This window comes from Panthera pardus, unplaced genomic scaffold (assembly GCF_024362965.1).
Source record: "Panthera pardus isolate Hobbes unplaced genomic scaffold, ASM2436296v1 HiC_scaffold_11, whole genome shotgun sequence".
Taxonomy (NCBI): domain Eukaryota; kingdom Metazoa; phylum Chordata; class Mammalia; order Carnivora; family Felidae; genus Panthera; species Panthera pardus.
The window spans coordinates 35,578,749-35,596,347 of NW_026526666.1; the positions used below are offsets into that span (position 1 = coordinate 35,578,749).

At 42.0% G+C, this 17,599-nt stretch overlaps 1 protein-coding gene across 4 annotated transcripts in view; it reads left to right on the forward strand.

Annotated features, from left to right (window-relative positions):
* The window catches only part of LPAR3 (lysophosphatidic acid receptor 3), a 79,211-nt gene extending 67,541 nt beyond the window's left edge, over nt 1–11,670 (forward strand). For all 4 annotated transcript variants that reach the window (XM_019413994.2, XM_019413997.2, XM_019413995.2 and 1 more), the window contains one exon: nt 9,884–11,670. In XM_019413994.2, the coding sequence (XP_019269539.1) occupies nt 9,884–10,212 (329 nt within the window). In that variant the 3' untranslated portion in view covers nt 10,213–11,670. The remainder of the gene's footprint in view (nt 1–9,883) is intronic.
* Nucleotides 11,671–17,599: the final 5,929 nt, after the last annotated feature.

Below are 17,599 nucleotides of genomic sequence, written 5' to 3' on the forward strand. Positions count from 1 at the left end.
GCTCTGAGTTGTCAGCACAGAGCCCGACGAGGGGCACAAACTCCCAAACCATGAGATCATGACCTGAGCCAAAGTCAGATGCTTAACCGACTGAGCCACCCAGGCGCCCCTGCACGTGTGAATTTTTAAACAGAGGAAAATATGGCTACAAGCGTGACTAGCGGAATAGAAAAAACTATGAGTCCTGAAGAACAGGTTTCATGCAACTTGAAGTCTTTGTCTTCTGCACATCCTTTCACAAAAACCCCAAGAATGTTGAACTATCTTAAGTATAGTCCCGTGAGGGACCCTTCTTCTTAGATGGACTGGTGTTCTTCCTTCCGATGTCCTGTGTAATGTGGGGGTGAAGTATTAACCAGAAGGTTTTTTGAGGTATTTTGAAAACTTCCAAAGAAGAGAGGAGGGCTGTTATAGACTGTCTAACATGATATTGATTAGGGACTTGGGAAGATCTTTTATTTCACTTGTCACCAATATTTTCATTTGTAATTCTATCTTCCTAAGTGTTAGACATTCCTTAATTTGATATTTCTGATTACCTTAAATTGCAGTCATTAAATATCATTTCAGCACTGTAATTGCATATTCTAGTATATGATTCACTGTACTTTAAAAATTAACATTGAACTCATGATACTGGTTTTTGAGTATGGCACTGAAACTAGTTTATTTAATTACCAGAGGAAAGCTCATTTATAGTCTAATTGGACAATTAGCGAGTCTCTTAAACAGGTACTGAAGGAACATAGTGCCTCATTAAAATAAAACCTAATTGCTTCTTGTCAACGTAACTGACCTGTCACTCGGCAATAGAAGGAAATTAGATTTGTTATGCAAATGTAATCATCATGAAAATGTTCACTCTTAGTAGCTGGCACATGGTAGGTGATTGCTTAGTAAATATTTATTAATGGAAGGACATATGGCCAAAGTTGCCACCCACTGCTGGTGACTCCCAAGTCAACATTTCAATTTGGAGCTCTCAAGCTGCCGACAGCCTTCTACACGTCTCTGGCTGGAGGAGCCACGGGTAGTCCACACACCAGATGCATATAAAACCGGACCCTGTCTCCTTCTAAACCTGTCCCTCTGCTGCCCCCTCTGACTGGTTATCAGAGCCACATATGACCCAGTCACCCAGATTCTTTCCTCTCCCTCTGTTCTCACATCCAGTCCTCCTTACCGTCTGCTGATAACCTTCTGCTTCTGTCCATCTCCGCCAGCACTGCTCTTCCCATCCTTACCATTCTCGCCTGAATTGTAGCCAGTCTTCAGGGGAGTCTCCAGGCCAGGCCAGTGGGTCTCATGCTTGTTACAGTGAAGCATTCCCCAGGGAGCCGGCTCAACCTGAAGATGCCCAGATCTTACTTTCATCAGTTTCTCACTTGGTAGGTCTGGGGAGGGCCCGGAAATCTGAACTTTGAAGAGCCCCTACCCCTGCCAGGTGGTTCGGATGCAGACTTTGAGCTCCACTTGTCCATCCCCAGCACTGAAAGCTTCACTCTAAAATGTAAGACGTATCCATGCCCCTGATCAAAAACCTTAAAGGAACTACCATTCTGCAGCAGTCGTTTTCAAACAGCAGTCAGTGGGGCTCCCAGGGGTGCCTCAGTGTGTGTACATGTGTGGAGTGGGGGTCGTAGTGTGAAGAGGTACATGGGTTCTGCTGTGAAGGGCATTACTCAACTCCTTCTCACCCCCTGCTGCCCATCTCTGTCTTGAGTCAGAGGAGTTTGGATTTTGAACTTTGACAAGAGGTTTCCTTTGGGAAGTCTGACTTGAAAAAAACCACTGATCTATAGAAGTGGGTTTTCCTTTTTTTTTTTTTTTTAAAATCAGGACCCACAATAAGAAATAGTGTGCATTCTATATTATGGCCCAGTTCACACACACATTTTTGTGTGTAACTGAAACAAGTTTCATGAAACATACCCTTACTATACTTGCTGCACTCTGATGTTTTCTGTTCTGTGCCATTTCATCTTTTAGAAAATTGCTGGTTACAGCCCACTAAGTTGATTTCACAGCTCGTTAATGAGTTGCAATGGAGTCTGAAAAACCTCTGATCTAAGCTTTCTCAATGGGATTCCTTTATGAACCACAGAAAGTAGAGATATTTCTAATCTTCCCAAGGATGATATATGACTCATACCATGCTAGACACTTGGGAGAGAAATTAGTTCATTACTACAGTGGACACCTGAGGGCAAAGGCTTATGGGGTCTGATCTTTACAATAAATCCCAACTCCTGAGTGTTTCCCACAGGGCCCTTGCTCAGAGGTGCCTGGTGTGTGTATATGTATTGGGGTGGGGGGTGTGGTATGAAGATGACAGTGAATTGGCAACATGGGTCTGGCCTGTGTCATCTGTCAGACTTTACCCATACTTCCTCAGTCACAGCTCTGGGTTAAAACCATTCTGAACTATTTGGAACTCTCCCAATGCATCATGCTGTTCTCACCTCTGCACTGCTGGTCTTGACCTTCAACACCCAGCTCAACTGGCTGCCTTCGCCTGAGACTTTCCGTGACAACAGTCAAAATCATCACACATAGCATCCAGGTTCCCTGCCTGTCAGCCTGTGAAGGGCAGGACTGTACAACCGTTCACAACAGCAGATGTTAACAGCTCATGCAGTACCTGGCCCTGGGAGGGCTCTTACTAAATTTCAGTCACCTTCAACTGACTCCTCTCTGCTGAGTGTGGGGCTTCATACTTAGTCCTGAGAATACAGACTGTGATGAGGCAGATCCACATGCTTAGGGAGCTTACAACAGGCCTGAGAAAGAGGGCATGTGTATTAAAAACTACCTTCAGGGGCGCCTGGGTGGCTCAGTCGGTTAAGCGGCTGGACTTCGGCTCAGGTCATGATCTCGCGGTCCGTGGGTTCAAGCCTGGCGTCGGGCTCTGTGCTGACAGTTCAGAGCCTGGAGCCTGTTTCGGATTCTGTGTCTCCCTCTCTCTGACCCTCCCCCATTCATGCTCTGTCTCTCTCTGTCTCAAAAATAAATAAACGTTAAAAAAAAAAATTAAAAAAAAAAACTACCTCCAGGATAGCCCAGTGCCCAGGGGTTTGCATGAGGGAGTTCGCCCCAGGTTCAAATTATGACTCTTCTATTTGTTGGCTTCTGGACCCAGGACAAATTCTTGAGCCACTCTGAACTTCAAATCACCATACGTAAGCTTGGGATAACGGTAAGAGTGGCAACCTCACAGGGCTGTGAGTGTTAAATGACCGGTGTGTGTAAAGCCTTGAGCACACTGCCTGGCCCAGAGCTCTCGGGAAATGTTAGAGTGAATGAGGCAGGCAGCGAGCTCAGTGCCATGTGGATGTTGTCGGTGAAAGTGCCACGGGAGCTGAGAAGAAGGAAGGATCACTGCGGGCTGGATGAAGGTGGAGGTCCATGGAGGAGGCAGAAATTGAGCTAAGCTTAGAAAGAAAAGTAGACCGTGGATTAGGAGGCAGGAAGGCATTCCTGGCAGGGCAAACCAGAGGGCCCACAGAGGCCAGAGGAGGACTGTGCACGCCTTGCCTGCAGTCCAGCTTCGCTGCTAGTGTTTGTACGTTTATTCACGTATAGGATGTGCTCAAACATTTTTCCAAGTGGAAGCTGAAGATATTCATGTGTAGAGGTACTTATTTGCTTATTTTAAAGAAATCTGCCCCCCCCCTCTTTTCAGTTACTTTTTGCTATGTATCTGTGGAGTCTACAGTTTTGCTCACGGGGTCGGCTTGATTAAACTCTTTGAGTCAGCATAGAGAAATGGTTTGCAAAACCGGCTGTGCACAATTACCCCCCAGGGAACTTTTGAGTCCTGCAGATTTCCACATCCCACCCCCGACGTTCTGACTGTTGGGTCTGATGTGGGACTAGGGAATCTGCATTATCAAAAACCTGCCCTGGTAATTTGGATGACCAGTTGGGTTTGGGAACAGTTAGCTCAAAGTATTCATCTCCATAGTTTTTAGCCATACTGTCTGATCATTGTGTCCAGGAAACAAACAAGTCAAATTTGTTTGAATTTTATGAGAGGTTGAAATTCCTAGTCTCGTAGAATGTGGCAATTTTCTACTTGGAAAAGAGTTCAGAAGCCACTTAACCATCTCTCTCAGTTAGGAAAAATCCCTTAACTTTGTACATCTCAGGATGGTCTAGGCAAAGGAGGTAGTCAGCTGAGGGAAGACTCTCTGCTCACTGAAGAACCAGTTCCCCTGCTAAATAGCTTCATTACTTAGAAAAAACCATTACATCCAAATTTTGCCCCTTTGTACTTTTCCCTCTGTTTCGGGGTGACCTTTTGCCATTGCGCAGGATAAGTCTGCACTTTCTTTTTCTTTTCTTTTTAAATGTTTTATTTACTTTTGAGAGAGAGAGAGAGAGAGACAGAGTGCAAGCTGGGGAGGGGTAGAGAGAGAGGGAGACACAGAATCTGAAGCAGACTCCGGGCTCTGAGCTGTTAGCCCAGAGCCCGACGCAGGGCTCGAACCCACAAACCGTGAGATCATGACCTGAGCCAAAGTCGGACGCTTAACCGACTGAGCCACCCAGGCGCCCCTGCACTTTCTTTTTCTACATGATGGTCTTTCAGGCTTTTGAGGTGGTTAGCACATCATGTCTTTCCTAAGCCTTTTCTTCTCCAAAGGGAACATACTTGATTTTCTTTCCACTGGTTCCCAAATAGGCACCTTGGATCCATTCCTATTTGTTAATGCCTGATTTAAAAAAAAAAAAAGAAAAGTGTTTAGGACTTGTCCTGACCTCTCTTTGAAAACTCTGCTTATTCCCAGCTGGCATGGTCTGAGCATTGAGTTTAAATACTCAAAAAACATTTGTGTTAGCTTTTTCTTCCAAAACTTTTTGGAACTTGATAGGGGACTGACTGATCTGTATTTCCCAGGGTCCATCATCTGTCCCCTTTTTAAGGAATAGGCCAGTTGCCCATCTGTTTGTTTTTGACATCTCCTTCATTCTGTAGGAATTCTCCAAGATGACAGATTCCCAAGGCCAAAACCATTCCCAACATGTTCTTCTCCTTTTAAATTGTTTTGGGGCCCCATAACTAGCTGTCGACCTACATTAACCGCCTCCCCCACCAAAGAACGAACTGCTAGGTAAACCGTGCATCTACCCTGAGATGTGTTTGGTGGGAGAACTTGGCTGCCGAGTGGAGGAGTCAGGAAGCGGCGTGTTTCCCAGGCTTATTGCCCTGTGTGCAGCCATCACCTCAGACGGCATGCCGAAGCACGGGTTCTCTGGCAGCTCAGGGTGTTTCGGCTGCTCCGTCAAAGAAGGCTTGCGTTCTGTTGTTCTTGGAAACAGTATAAAGAAAAGGTCAGCAGATTTTTGTTTCTTCTTACTCCTGCGGCCAGCCTATATTTTTGTTGGAATTCTTTCTCCCTTCTTTCCTCGCGTCCCTTCCTCCATTCCTTCTTTCTTCCCTCCTTCCCTTCTTCCCTACTTTCCTTCCTCCCTTCTTCCCTCTCTCCCTTCCTTCCATCCTTTCCTCCATCCTCCCTTCCTTCCTTTCTCCCTCCCTCTCTTCCTCTCTGCCTTCCTTCCTTCCTCCCTTCCTCCCTGCCTGCCTGCCTGCCTGCCCACCCGCCAGGAAATCTTTATGCTAGCAAACCAAAGAATGACTTAATCATGACATATGCAGCTTCACAGTCAGACATGACATACCATAAATGGAGCTTCACAGGCTAAAACTACCCTTCTGCCTTCCCCATCACTCTAGTAATAAGATTCTGTGTCCATTGCTGAACAGCCTAGCATGTGGACAAGAGCACAGGCTCTGGTACCAGGATGCCTGGGTTTAAATCCTGGCTCTTCCATTTATGAGCAGTGTGGCTTTGAACATTTTACCTTGCTTCTCTATGCTCCAGTTTCCTTAGGTTTAAAATGAGAGTAGCATTGGTATTTTTAGATAGTGTTAATAATACTAATTAGGTTGTCATGAAGAGTAAATGGTTAATTCATACAAAATGCTTAGAACATATAAAATTCTTATAATCATTGCTCAATGAAAGGTTTGGCAAGTGTCGATTGAATGAATTGTTTTATGCAATTCAGTACAAAGGGAGAATATATATGAGTCACTGCATTATGACAAACAAGGCATCACTTTGGAGATTTATTTAGTCTTTAGGTCCCCTGACTAATCTAAACCAGTTTCATGCTGGGGGAAAAAAACAAAAAACTTTTATGATTTAAAAAAAAAAATCCCATTTTAAAAACTGTTTTCAAGCGTACCTGGACGGCTTAGTGGTAAACGTCCTACTTCAGCTAGTTTCATGATCTCACGGCTGGTAGGTTCGAACCCCACATCAGGCTCTGTGCTGTGACAGCTCAGAGCCTGGAGCCTGTTTCTAATTTCGTGTCTCCCTCTCTCTGCCCCTCTTGTGCTCATTCTCTCTCTCTCTGTCTCTCTCTCAAAAATAAATAAACATTAGGGAAAAAATGTAAAAAATAAAACAGTTTTTAGGAAAAGATGTTGGCAATTTACTTTTATCCTTTTTTGATATGTGTATGTGTTTGTGTGAAATATATCATTCAGACAAAATTATATATCTACAGTACAAAGAATAACACTTAAAAGAAAAAAACCAAAAAACTTAAAGAATACCTGTGTACTTGCCACCCAGTGTAATAGAACGTTACCAATATCTTTAGCATGGCCTATGTGTCCTACCCCAGTGACCCTCTCTCCTATAGAAATAACCATATCCTAAATTTTATGTTAATCGTCTTGCTTTCCCTTTTGGTTTTACCACATATGGATGTAATATTCGACATCAAATTGTTTAGGTTCGCCTGTTTTTAAAAAAACAATACCACAATTAACATTGAGTTTGGTTATCAGTGTTTTAGATTCATTTCCAGTATCTTCTTTTGTTCTTTATTTGTCCTACTTTGCTATGTTTGACCGTATCCACTACACCACCCCCCCCGCTTTTTTTTTATTGAGATCTTTTTTTTTTTTTCCTTTCCTTTGGTTCCATTCTTCCCCTTCCATTGGTTTGGAAGTTATACACTCTATTAAATTTTGACATGCATATTTAACAAAGTATAAAGTTAATCAATATTTTCCCCTCTTTACCATTAACACAAGGATCTTGGAACCCTCCTACCGGGATTTCTTTGGAATCATGCAATTTCACACAGAAAGGAGTCTTCACATCAAAATTGGCAGCTACAGCTTTTGATGTCTGGTGTTTTTAGTTCTTGTCTCTTGACAACATAGTAATGCTCTCTTGGGAATAGCAGAGAACAAAAAATGTTACCGTTATGGGAAATAGAGACCTTTGGAGCTGGATGGGGCCTTAAAGATTATCTACACTAACATTTTTCAAACTTTCTGACAAAGCCCAACAGTCAGAAATAATATAGTTTACTTCATAACAAATACACACAGAAAACATGGTATGTAAAACTGAAACATTGCATGAAACAGAACTTCCCTTGGTCTGTACATACACTCTGAGCTATTCCATTCCATTCTTTCATTTAAAAATCCCCAAACTTGTCCAAATCCATTAAATTGATTGCATGCCCACGAAGATGTCCTGGCCCTAAATTTGAAAAACCCAAAACTTGCCTACAGTCCTCAGTTTATGGCTTAGGAAACCGAACCCCAGCCAGATGACATGGGTCTCCCAGAGTCGTACAGTAAGTGAATGTTAGCAGCCAGTCTCTGATCTCTTATCTCCAAGGTCTTTATTCACATATGTCAGCCAGACCAAAAATGATACAGGAGGGAATGAAAAGGGAAGCCTTGGTGAGCTGGAATTAGGAAATGGGGAATTAAACCCTCCTGATAACTCCTAAACATCTAATTTGGCAGATGTCTTTGACAAAGCATCTGATGATAATCACTACTTGGTGAACCCAACTCCATGTTAGGAACCACTTTCCATTACTTCTGACCCCTCACAACCACCCACACAGTCAGGAGTGTTACCTTTCTTTTGTACACGAGGGAATGGCCCAGAGAAGCACAGTGATTTGCCTCATTCATGGAGTTCATAAAGTGAGGAGCTGGGCACACCTTTCTGACCCCAGAGTTCATGGCATTTCACAGCCTCACCCGGCCTTTTTACAACTCTTGACTTGACTTGCCTATTGTATCTCTCAGAATGAAGATAAAGCGACAAGAGGGATACCGTCTAGGACTAATTCTAACCAGTAGGAATAACTAGTTGGTGATATGATTACAGACTTGCTTGTTTATTCTGTCTCCTCAGTAGCACTTTAGCTCCCGGATGCATAGTCCTTGCCTCATTCAGTGCCTAGTACAGTTCCTGGCACATTGTTAGCTCACAATGAATGTTTATCGAATGGATAAGCAAGAACATTTAGAAATGATAAGGACTTCGGGGAAAAGAAACCATATGGAGAATAACTGCCAAGGTTCAAAATTAGATGTTTGATGGTGACCTACTTACTTATAAGCTATCTGATGGTGAGCTGGTTACTTCTCTTGTGCCTCAGTTTCCTGGGGATGATAACAGTGTCTACCTCACAGTGTGGTTCTGTGAATTAATAGAGGAAAAGTATTTACACCAGCACCTCACTCATAGTAAGCATTGTATAAATGTGAGCTGTCACTGTTATCTGAGGTTATGGCAACTAAGGGAATTTTGAACCTATGTCTCATATTTTAGGAAAAACATGTCAGAAAGCTTAGTGGTGGGGCGCCTGGGTGGCTCAGTCGGTTAAGCGGCCGACTTCGGCTCAGGTCATGATCTCGCGGTCTGTGAGTTCGAGCCCCGCGTCAGGCTCTGTGCTGACAGCTCAGAGCCTGGAGCCTGTTTCAGATTCTGTGTCTCCCTCTCTCTGACCCTCCCCTGTTCATGCTCTGTCTCTCTCTGTCTCAAAACTAAACATTTAAAAAATTAAAAAAAAAAGAAAGAAAGAAAGAAAGAAAGCTTAGTGGTAAGCTAAGTATGGTCAGATATCTGGCGACTCAGAAGAGATTACCCTTCGTGTGCACTTGGTGCTAAAATTGTGCTAAATAAATTGGCTACAAGCACATTTCTATGTCATCATGAAACAGATTTCTTTCTGACAACAACAAAAACAAAAACCTAATCCAGAGCAGAGTATTAAGTAGATGGCCTATGAATATATCAAAAAGCAGACAGTGCTTTCTGTCAACATAGTTTTATAAAGAATACAATTTGTGAACAGGTGACTTAAGAGACCAGGAGAATGCCACAGATGCAGTGTGTCTTATTGTCAGGAAAACATTCAGAACATCTGATTTAAATTCCTAATGTTTATTAATTTTTGAGAGAGCACGTGAGTGGGGGAGAAGCAGATTGAGGGGTAGACACAGAATCCGAAGCAGGCTCCAGGCTCTGAGCTGTCAGTGTAGAGCCTGAATCAGGGCTCGAACTCACGAGTGGCGAGATCATGACCTGAGCCGAAGTCGGATACTTCTACTGAGCCACCCAGGCACCCCAGAACATCTGATCCAGCGAACAGCAGAGGTGTGAGGCCTCCCCACACAGACTCCTGGAATTTGGCCTCGTTTTCTCCTCTGCAAAGTGTGTGTCATGACTGCAGCAGCCTTCTAGTGTGGTTCAGAGAACTGACGGAGAGAAGGTACGAGTAGTGCTTAGCAGGAGGGAGGTAAATGTGAGCCCCTAATTAGGAGCCCCGGGTAAGCTGGTAAGGAGTCGAAAGAGAACATGGTTAATAGGCAAGGACGTGCCCAGCTGTTTGCCTCTAACGAGCCCAGGTCTCAAGTGCTCAGAGGAAGCGTGGAAGTTTGCTTTGCAGTTGTCAAAACAAATCCTTAAGGTCCCTTGATGCCGCTGACTGAAGGCCGGGTGAGAAGAAATCTAAATAAGCAGCCCGGCTTCCTTTTCTGTCACTGCAGGGGCCTTCGTCGTGTGCTGGACCCCGGGCCTGGTGGTTCTGCTGCTGGATGGCCTCAACTGCACGCAGTGTGGCGTGCAGCACGTGAAAAGGTGGTTCCTGCTGCTGGCGCTGCTCAACTCCGTCATGAACCCCATCATCTACTCCTACAAAGACGAGGACATGTACAGCACCATGAAGAAGATGATCTGCTGCTTCTCTCAGGAGAAGAACCCGGAGAGACGCCCCTCCCGCATCCCCTCCACCATCCTCAGCAGGAGCGACACGAGCAGCCAGTATAAGGAAGACAGTATCAGTCAAGGCACGGTCTGCAACAAGAGCAGTTCCTAAGCTGTGGGTGTCCCTGTGCCCACCCAGGCCTCCTCTGGGAGAGGAGCTGTTAAGAATGGCTGCCTGTCTCTGACAACACCCACCTACAGTGTTATTTGAGGTCTAAATTAATCACTGGCAGATTTTTTAAAAATCACTTTACATAGTTTAAAAGCATGAGCAGTAAAGAGGGAACACAGCGCATTTAGAGAAAATGCACAAAAGAGGGAAGACAGCACAGCAGATTCCTGAGTGATGTCCTGTGAACCACTCAGAGGACCATTCTGGGCCCTGCCGCCATCTTGTAGCCATTCTCTTTGTGCTTTAAAAGGATGTTGTTAAAGGGCTTAGACCAAGATAAATAACGATGTTACTTGAGCCACTTGCTATAGCTGCTTGGAAAGCCTATGTAGTTCTTTCTGCATGCATTTAAAATTTTTTAAATGCTTCAGCTATTATTTGTTTCCTCAAAGAAACCGTGGCCAGTAGCTAGGTGTTCAATAGGAATCTCAGAAAAACAAATCAGTAAGGGCTCCAGATTAGACTTGATTTTTAAATGAAAGAACATTCTGAGGAAGAAGATTTACTTAGAAACAAAAAAAAAGGTAAATGTTAGAAACTTAGAGCAGAAAAAAAGGCCTTGATGTGATCGCCGAAGTGTGCATGGGTGTGTATACACATCTGTGTGTTTATACATTTCTAATTTGTAGTTACAGACCTCAAGGACAGTGGTAGTGAAATAAATTCACTGGCCATCTAGGCTTTTCAGTCTAGAACTATAGCTGTAGAAATGACCTGTTGTGCTCTAAAAGAAAAGAAAAAGAGGTGATTCATTTGCAAACAGACATATAGCAAAGTAAAAGGTATATTGATAAGTGGGCCTGAATTCCTTTCATATAGGACCATATATGAGCTTGACTTGAGTCCTTATTTTCAGTTAACTCCATACCACTGGTGGCTTGTCGGATTTTAGTATATGGAATAATTTTCACATTTCATATTTTGCTTACAGTTATTGACATGTTTCTGGTACTTGTCTTACATATGGACTGAATTTTGATCTGAGTTCTCTTTTAAAATTTTCACCTTCAAATACGTAAGCAACATGAAAGGCAAGTCAGTAAGAAAAATAAAAAGCTTCAGACACACAGGCTACTGACCAAAGTTTTTTATATAAAGCATTTAGAATATATTCTGATTTTAAAATAAGAATAACTTCAAGGCAGATATTATAATATTTATGTAGTTTGCAAAAGAAGTTTACATTTTTTTTGCTATTGTGATGTAACATTTATGTGCAAGAACTACTTGTAATAAAAGGATTTGAAAAGTCATGCTTTTAGATATAATGGCCTAAAATAGAGAGTATTATGATTTGAAGGTATAGATGTCACAAACTCCATGTAGTAAGTGGAGTATATCTGAAGCTTATATCAAGAACACCTGTAAAATTAAATAAAGAATTTGTTCTCTCTTGTTGAGGTGCATTATTGCTTTGTGTATTTTCTAAGTAAAAATATAGTTTGTGGTAACTATAACACACATATCTATTGCAGAAGAAAAATCAAATTTGCCATGAAGTACATACTCTCAATGTTTTATGTAAGCATCTCGAATCTACAGCTGGCCAAAGGGTGGAGGATTGAAATTGAATCCCAGTCCCTGAATAGCTACTAAGGGATCTTTAAAGGTTTTATTTTGAGGAAAGCACTGTTTTTAGTACCCTGCAGCAGAATGTAGTGTTCAGAATAGTGTCTGGAGGGGATCCAAGTGTGGGAAATTCATGATGGAAATATACAGCTTTTGTTTTTATGTGCACACTCATATCTCAGTGATGGTTCAAGAGTAGAGAGGTCATGTATATTTGGAATTGACAAGTGGCAAGGGTCACAGGGCTCCCCTAGAGCATGGCAAGTGCATCTCTTAGTTGGAGAAAAAAACGAAGAACGAACGCCTTTCCCTTCAAGCCTAGGACCCCAAGCTTACCTGCAAGTCATTGAGATGATGGTTCTAAAAGTTCGACCTAGACCCTTTCAGACCAACCCTTGACTCAAAGCTTGGGTTCCTCCCTAGCCAAACAGGATTCAATTTCCTTAGATTTGTAGCACTGCCCAAGGTGTTCACATATCTCTGTGTTGGTGAGAGGATTTGGTTCTTTGTGAAGACTGCCTGCTTGGAAAGAGAGAATTTTTGGAAATAAATTGGTGAAATTTTTTGGTGAAATATTTTTTGAAGTGAGTGGTAGACTTGGGCCATAATGTGATCTTTAGACGCCCTAAGCACTGAGATGATTATGGCCTCCATTTGTGTAATTCCAAATACAAACAATACTGAACCACAGAATAAATGTAAACCTCTAACAGAGCTCTAATTGCCCTCACAATCAGCCCTTTGATGCTTTTAATAAACACTAACAATCAAAATTTAGAAATTTCGCTACCCCTGTTTTACCAGGCATACTGATCATGTGCACAGCCCATGATCGGATGACTCAGGATCCAGGATGAGGTGAAGTCAATTGTATCAGCATCAGGTAGTGGGGGGTAGGGGAGACATGGAGGCAGGTGGTACAGCTGTGTTCTTCTGATGCCACCCCACATGCTATAGGGCATGTCATGCCCCAAGTCTGTAGACTAATTTCACAAGGTTGAAAGTATTTTGTGCTTATTAGCCCATTAATTCTTTAATCATTCAGGGTGGGGGAGAAGAATGCTTGGCCCTCTTTTAATTGATTGAATAACCATAATGATGTTAAGCCTGTGAAGACACCGTGAATGTGACTTAACGAAAATCTCAAGCCCTATTAGAACCTGGAATAAAAATAACCAAGGTGTTATTCTACATGATGATCCATCTCATGGTGAACTAAAAAGAATTTAAAACTCGAAAACACAGATCTGACTTCTGGGATGCTTGTCAAAGAATTATATCCCGTTGGTGGACCACTAAATGTGATATTAAATTGGAAACCCCAGGGCTCCTTCCAATTTTACACACTGTCGTTCAGGCATAGGCATAGGGGTTAAAATCACTTAAAGACCTGAAAATTTTTTTAAGTAAGGGAAACTGCATTTCGTGTGAGTGATGCTCTCCTGAACACATAATGTAAAACACTCATAATTTAAGACCAGTTTTCACAGAATAGTGTTAGAATGGGAGATGCTGTTGCTGTGGGGTTGGGTTTTTTGGGGCCCTAATGCTGTATTTTATTTTTACAGCATCCTCACCAGTGCCTTTTAGAGTGTGCTTGCTCCTAAATTAACAGATGGCAAACTATTAATGGCAATGATTACGAGTTCAGAGTGTTTTATCATAGATTACTTCTGAGCTAAAGGTTTAATAGTGTAAGCAATTGCATAATGGTCACCAAAATCACACGTGGAGGTTCCAGGGGACATCGGTAAGAGTGTGGGTCACTGTATACAATGCAGTGCCTTTGCATGCAATCCATGAGCACAGTTTGCGATTCACTGGGGTCAGCCAGTCTTGGGATATGCAGTTCTTGCCAGCTTTTTAGAGAGTTGCAATTTTGTACAGCAAAACTTTATAAAAATTTTCTATATCAGCAACTTCAAGTTTGCACAATTCAAATTTGCATAAACCATCTGTGTTGTATTTGTTACTGAGATTAGAGCCTGTACATTCTATATTAGTATACGGTTATATTGAAAAAAGTAGGGAAAACTGCTATCCCTTCCTTACGATACTCAACTTGCATCTGTTGGAAAAGCATCTGATACCCTAATTTTGTTAGAACTTTACTACTATCAGGAAACTGTACTAATGTATATGCATGTCCACAGTATGGTTGGCACACTTAGAGTTCTTCAGTTCACCACCCATGCAAATGTACATGACAGCCATCTTAAAGAAAGCGCTAGATTGAAATTCAGAATACCTGGGTTCTCATTTCTGCTCTACCCTAAATGGTCAATGAAACTCTATATAGGATTGCCAATTTACCAAATGAGGGGCTTAAATGATCCATAGGGACATTTTTAGCTCCAAAATTCTATTCTATACATCACCTCCCAGATATGAATCATGGAAAGAACCCTAAGTCTTTGGATTCTTTGAATTTCACTCCTGGTGTGGGTATTTCAAAGAGAAGGAACTGTGCTTTCATTTATTACAATGGTTCTCAAGCTTTAGTGTACGTAAGAGTCACCTAGGGAGACCATCTAAAATCTATGAGATTAAGGTAGGTGTGAAATGTGTAATTGTAAATCTATTAATGTGGGGGGAAAGGATGGAATAAAACTGCTCACCAAAATGGAGAACCTTAGAGACCTGAAGGCCTGCTTATGTGTGCTAAAGTGAAACTTAAATGTGAAATGTGTGAGCTGGTGTTTACTCCAAGGCAAATAGAAACCCACACATTTATTTTTACATTTAACCAACATCTTTGAACATTTCCTAGATGCTAGGGAACAAAAAGTCCTACCCTTAAAAGAATTAACAAAATCAGGGGTGCCTGAGTGGCTCAGTCGGTTAAGTGTCCGACTTTTTTTTTTATTTGATAAACGTATTTATGGTGAAATGATTACTACAATAAGGTGAGTTAACACGTCTATCACCTCACAGTTACTTTTTTTGTAAATGTGGTGAGAATATTGAAGATCAACTTCCAGCAACTTTCAAATATACAATATAGTATTTTTTGCATGTTTATTTGTTTTGAGAGAGAGTGCAAGTGGGTGAGGTGCAGAGAGAGAGAGAGAGAGAGAGAGAGAGAGGGAATCCAAGCAGGCTCCATGCTGTCAGTGCAGAGCCCGACACAGGGCTTGAACTCACAAGTGAGATCATAATCTGAGCCAAAGTCAAGAGTCAGATGCTTAACTGAGCCACCCAGGTGCCCCAACAATATAGTATTGTTAACTATAGTCACCGTTCCTATTGTATGCTAGATCCCTAGAACTTACTCATCTGACATGTGTAACTTTAGACCAATATCTCTTCATTTCCCCCACCTCCTGCCCCAGGGAACCACTATTCTACTCTCTGTTTCTATGAATTCAGCATTTTTAGGTTCTACATGTAAGTGAGGTCATATAGTATTTGTCTTTCTCTGCCTGACTTATGTCACTTAGCATAATGCTCCCAAGGTTCATCCATGTTGTTGCAAAAGGCAGGATTTCCTTTTTTGTGGTTGAATAATATTCCATTGTGTGTGTATAAGTGTCCGACTCTCGATTTCAGCTCTGGTCATGATCTCTTGGTTCACAAGTTCAGGCCCCCCATCAGGCTCTGTGCTGACAGTGTGGAGCCTGTTTGGGATTCTTTCCCTCTCTCTCTGCCCCTCCCCTGCTCACATTCTTTCTCTCTCTCTCAAAATAAATAAACTTAAAAAAAAAAGAATTGAGAAAATCATAAACATACATGCAAATAATCCAAGAGAAATCAAGTGAAAGGGAGCTGAAAATGCTAAAGAGAGACATGAATGGATGTAGCCATCCTCAAGGTATCACTTCGAAACATTGGTGATGTTGATGTTATATTTTTAAGATCTTGACTCTGTTGTATAATTCTTTTAAAAATTTTTTCAAGTTTATTTATTTTGAGAGACAGAGCACAGAGGAGGGGCAGAGAGAGAGAGATTGAGGGAGAGAGAGAATCCCAGGCAGGCTCCACACTGTCAGTGTGGAACCCGTTGCGGGGCTGGAACTCACGAACCGTGAGATCGTGACCTGAGTGAAACCAAGAGTCGGACGCTTAACCGACTGAGCCACCCAGAGGCCCCTGTTGTATAATTCTTGATGTAGAATTCCCCAAGACCTGGGGGAAGAAAAGGAAATCACATAAAGGGGCTACTTTTGGGATTAAAATCAGTTTACAGTTTGTGGGTTAGGGATCTGGTACTGGTAATCTAAATTAGACTTGTGTTTCTCTTAGGTGAATGCCCGATCACAGGTTTATATAAATTGGGAGATGGGACATATCAGTCAGCCTTCGGTTAGGAAACCAGAAACCATTCTGGGTACTTATAACAGGAAGGTATTTAAAATAGGCAGTTAGGTACTTATAAAACAGTTGGAAGGGCTAGAGGAGAAAAGGTAAGGGAAGCCAAGCCCATAACTGGCTCTCAGGTCGGCAGCTAACTTTCTGGGAATTGCTGCCACACATGGGGGGCTCAAACTTTTGGACATGCCCCCTGAGGCAGGTAATTTGTGACAGAGGCCACTGCAAAATCTACTTCTGCTGCTAGAGGAAGAATATGGCTTCAGCTTCTCTCATAAACTGAATGCCTTCCTCATCTCTCATAAACTTCTGGCACTGGCAGAATCTAGATTAGGGTATTTGCTGGCTTTGTATTCTGGAAAGTATAGTTCCCAGGCTTCCAACCTTTCACATTCAGGGGAGATAGATGAGATTTTCAGTCAGAAAAAGATTTGCAAACTGCCAATCCAGGAAAAAGGAAGGAGAGGGGGCTTCTTAGCTTCTGAAAATTCCCCCTTTCTACAATATGGGTCCTTTGTTTTTTGTTGATTAAGGGTAGAAGATAATAATATAGTTAGTTCTGGACTAAGAGGTGAAAATTCACTAAAACATATTGTTGGTACATATAATTTACAGGTTCCACGTTATAGTATATGGATCTTCTGAAGACTGAATGGGAATGAGACACCCCCCCCAAAAAAAACCCATAAAAGCAGAGTTCACCTATTATTGGCTCTTCATTATCCAAACCTATGCTATCAAAGTTAAGATGAGAACATGAGAAAGAAAATATTGGTGTCAGAGTTGATATACAAACACAACAAAGATAGCTCTATTTAATCTCTCCTTCAGGTCCAGACGGTGTGAATAGAAGAGGATCTTGAAACAGGCCAAAGTAGGTGTAAGACTCAGATTTGTGAGGTCATTTCGAAGTCAGAACTCAGTGTCCGAACTAATGGCAAGAGATCAACCCCTTTCTGGACTAGAGCAGTCCTAGATCTGCTTCAGAGTCTGTGGTTTGCCTGGTAGAAAGTAACACCGAATTTTCTTCTTTTGACAGAAATAAGGGCCCGATATAGGCATCTTTGTGAGAAAGGTATAACCTAGGGATTATCTTGATCTTACAAATGAGGGGAAACTGAAGACCACAAGATTGAATGAGTATGTAAGATACACAGTGACCAAATCAAGGATCCAACTTAGCTATTTAAAGTTCTTCCTCAGCTTTTCTTCTCTATTCTGAAAACATTGCTTAATAACTGTATATGACTTCAGAATCAAAGAGCCAATGTTAATTAATAATGGGTTAGCCATTTTAGGGCTTAAGAATGTTTATGCTCTTTGAGCAATTCAGCTTCTGAGAATGCATGCTAAAGAATGGTTCTAAATTAAGAAAAGGCTTTGTGCACAAAGTTGGTCAAAACAACATTTACAACACTGGAAAGTTCTAAACATTTTAAATAGTAAATGT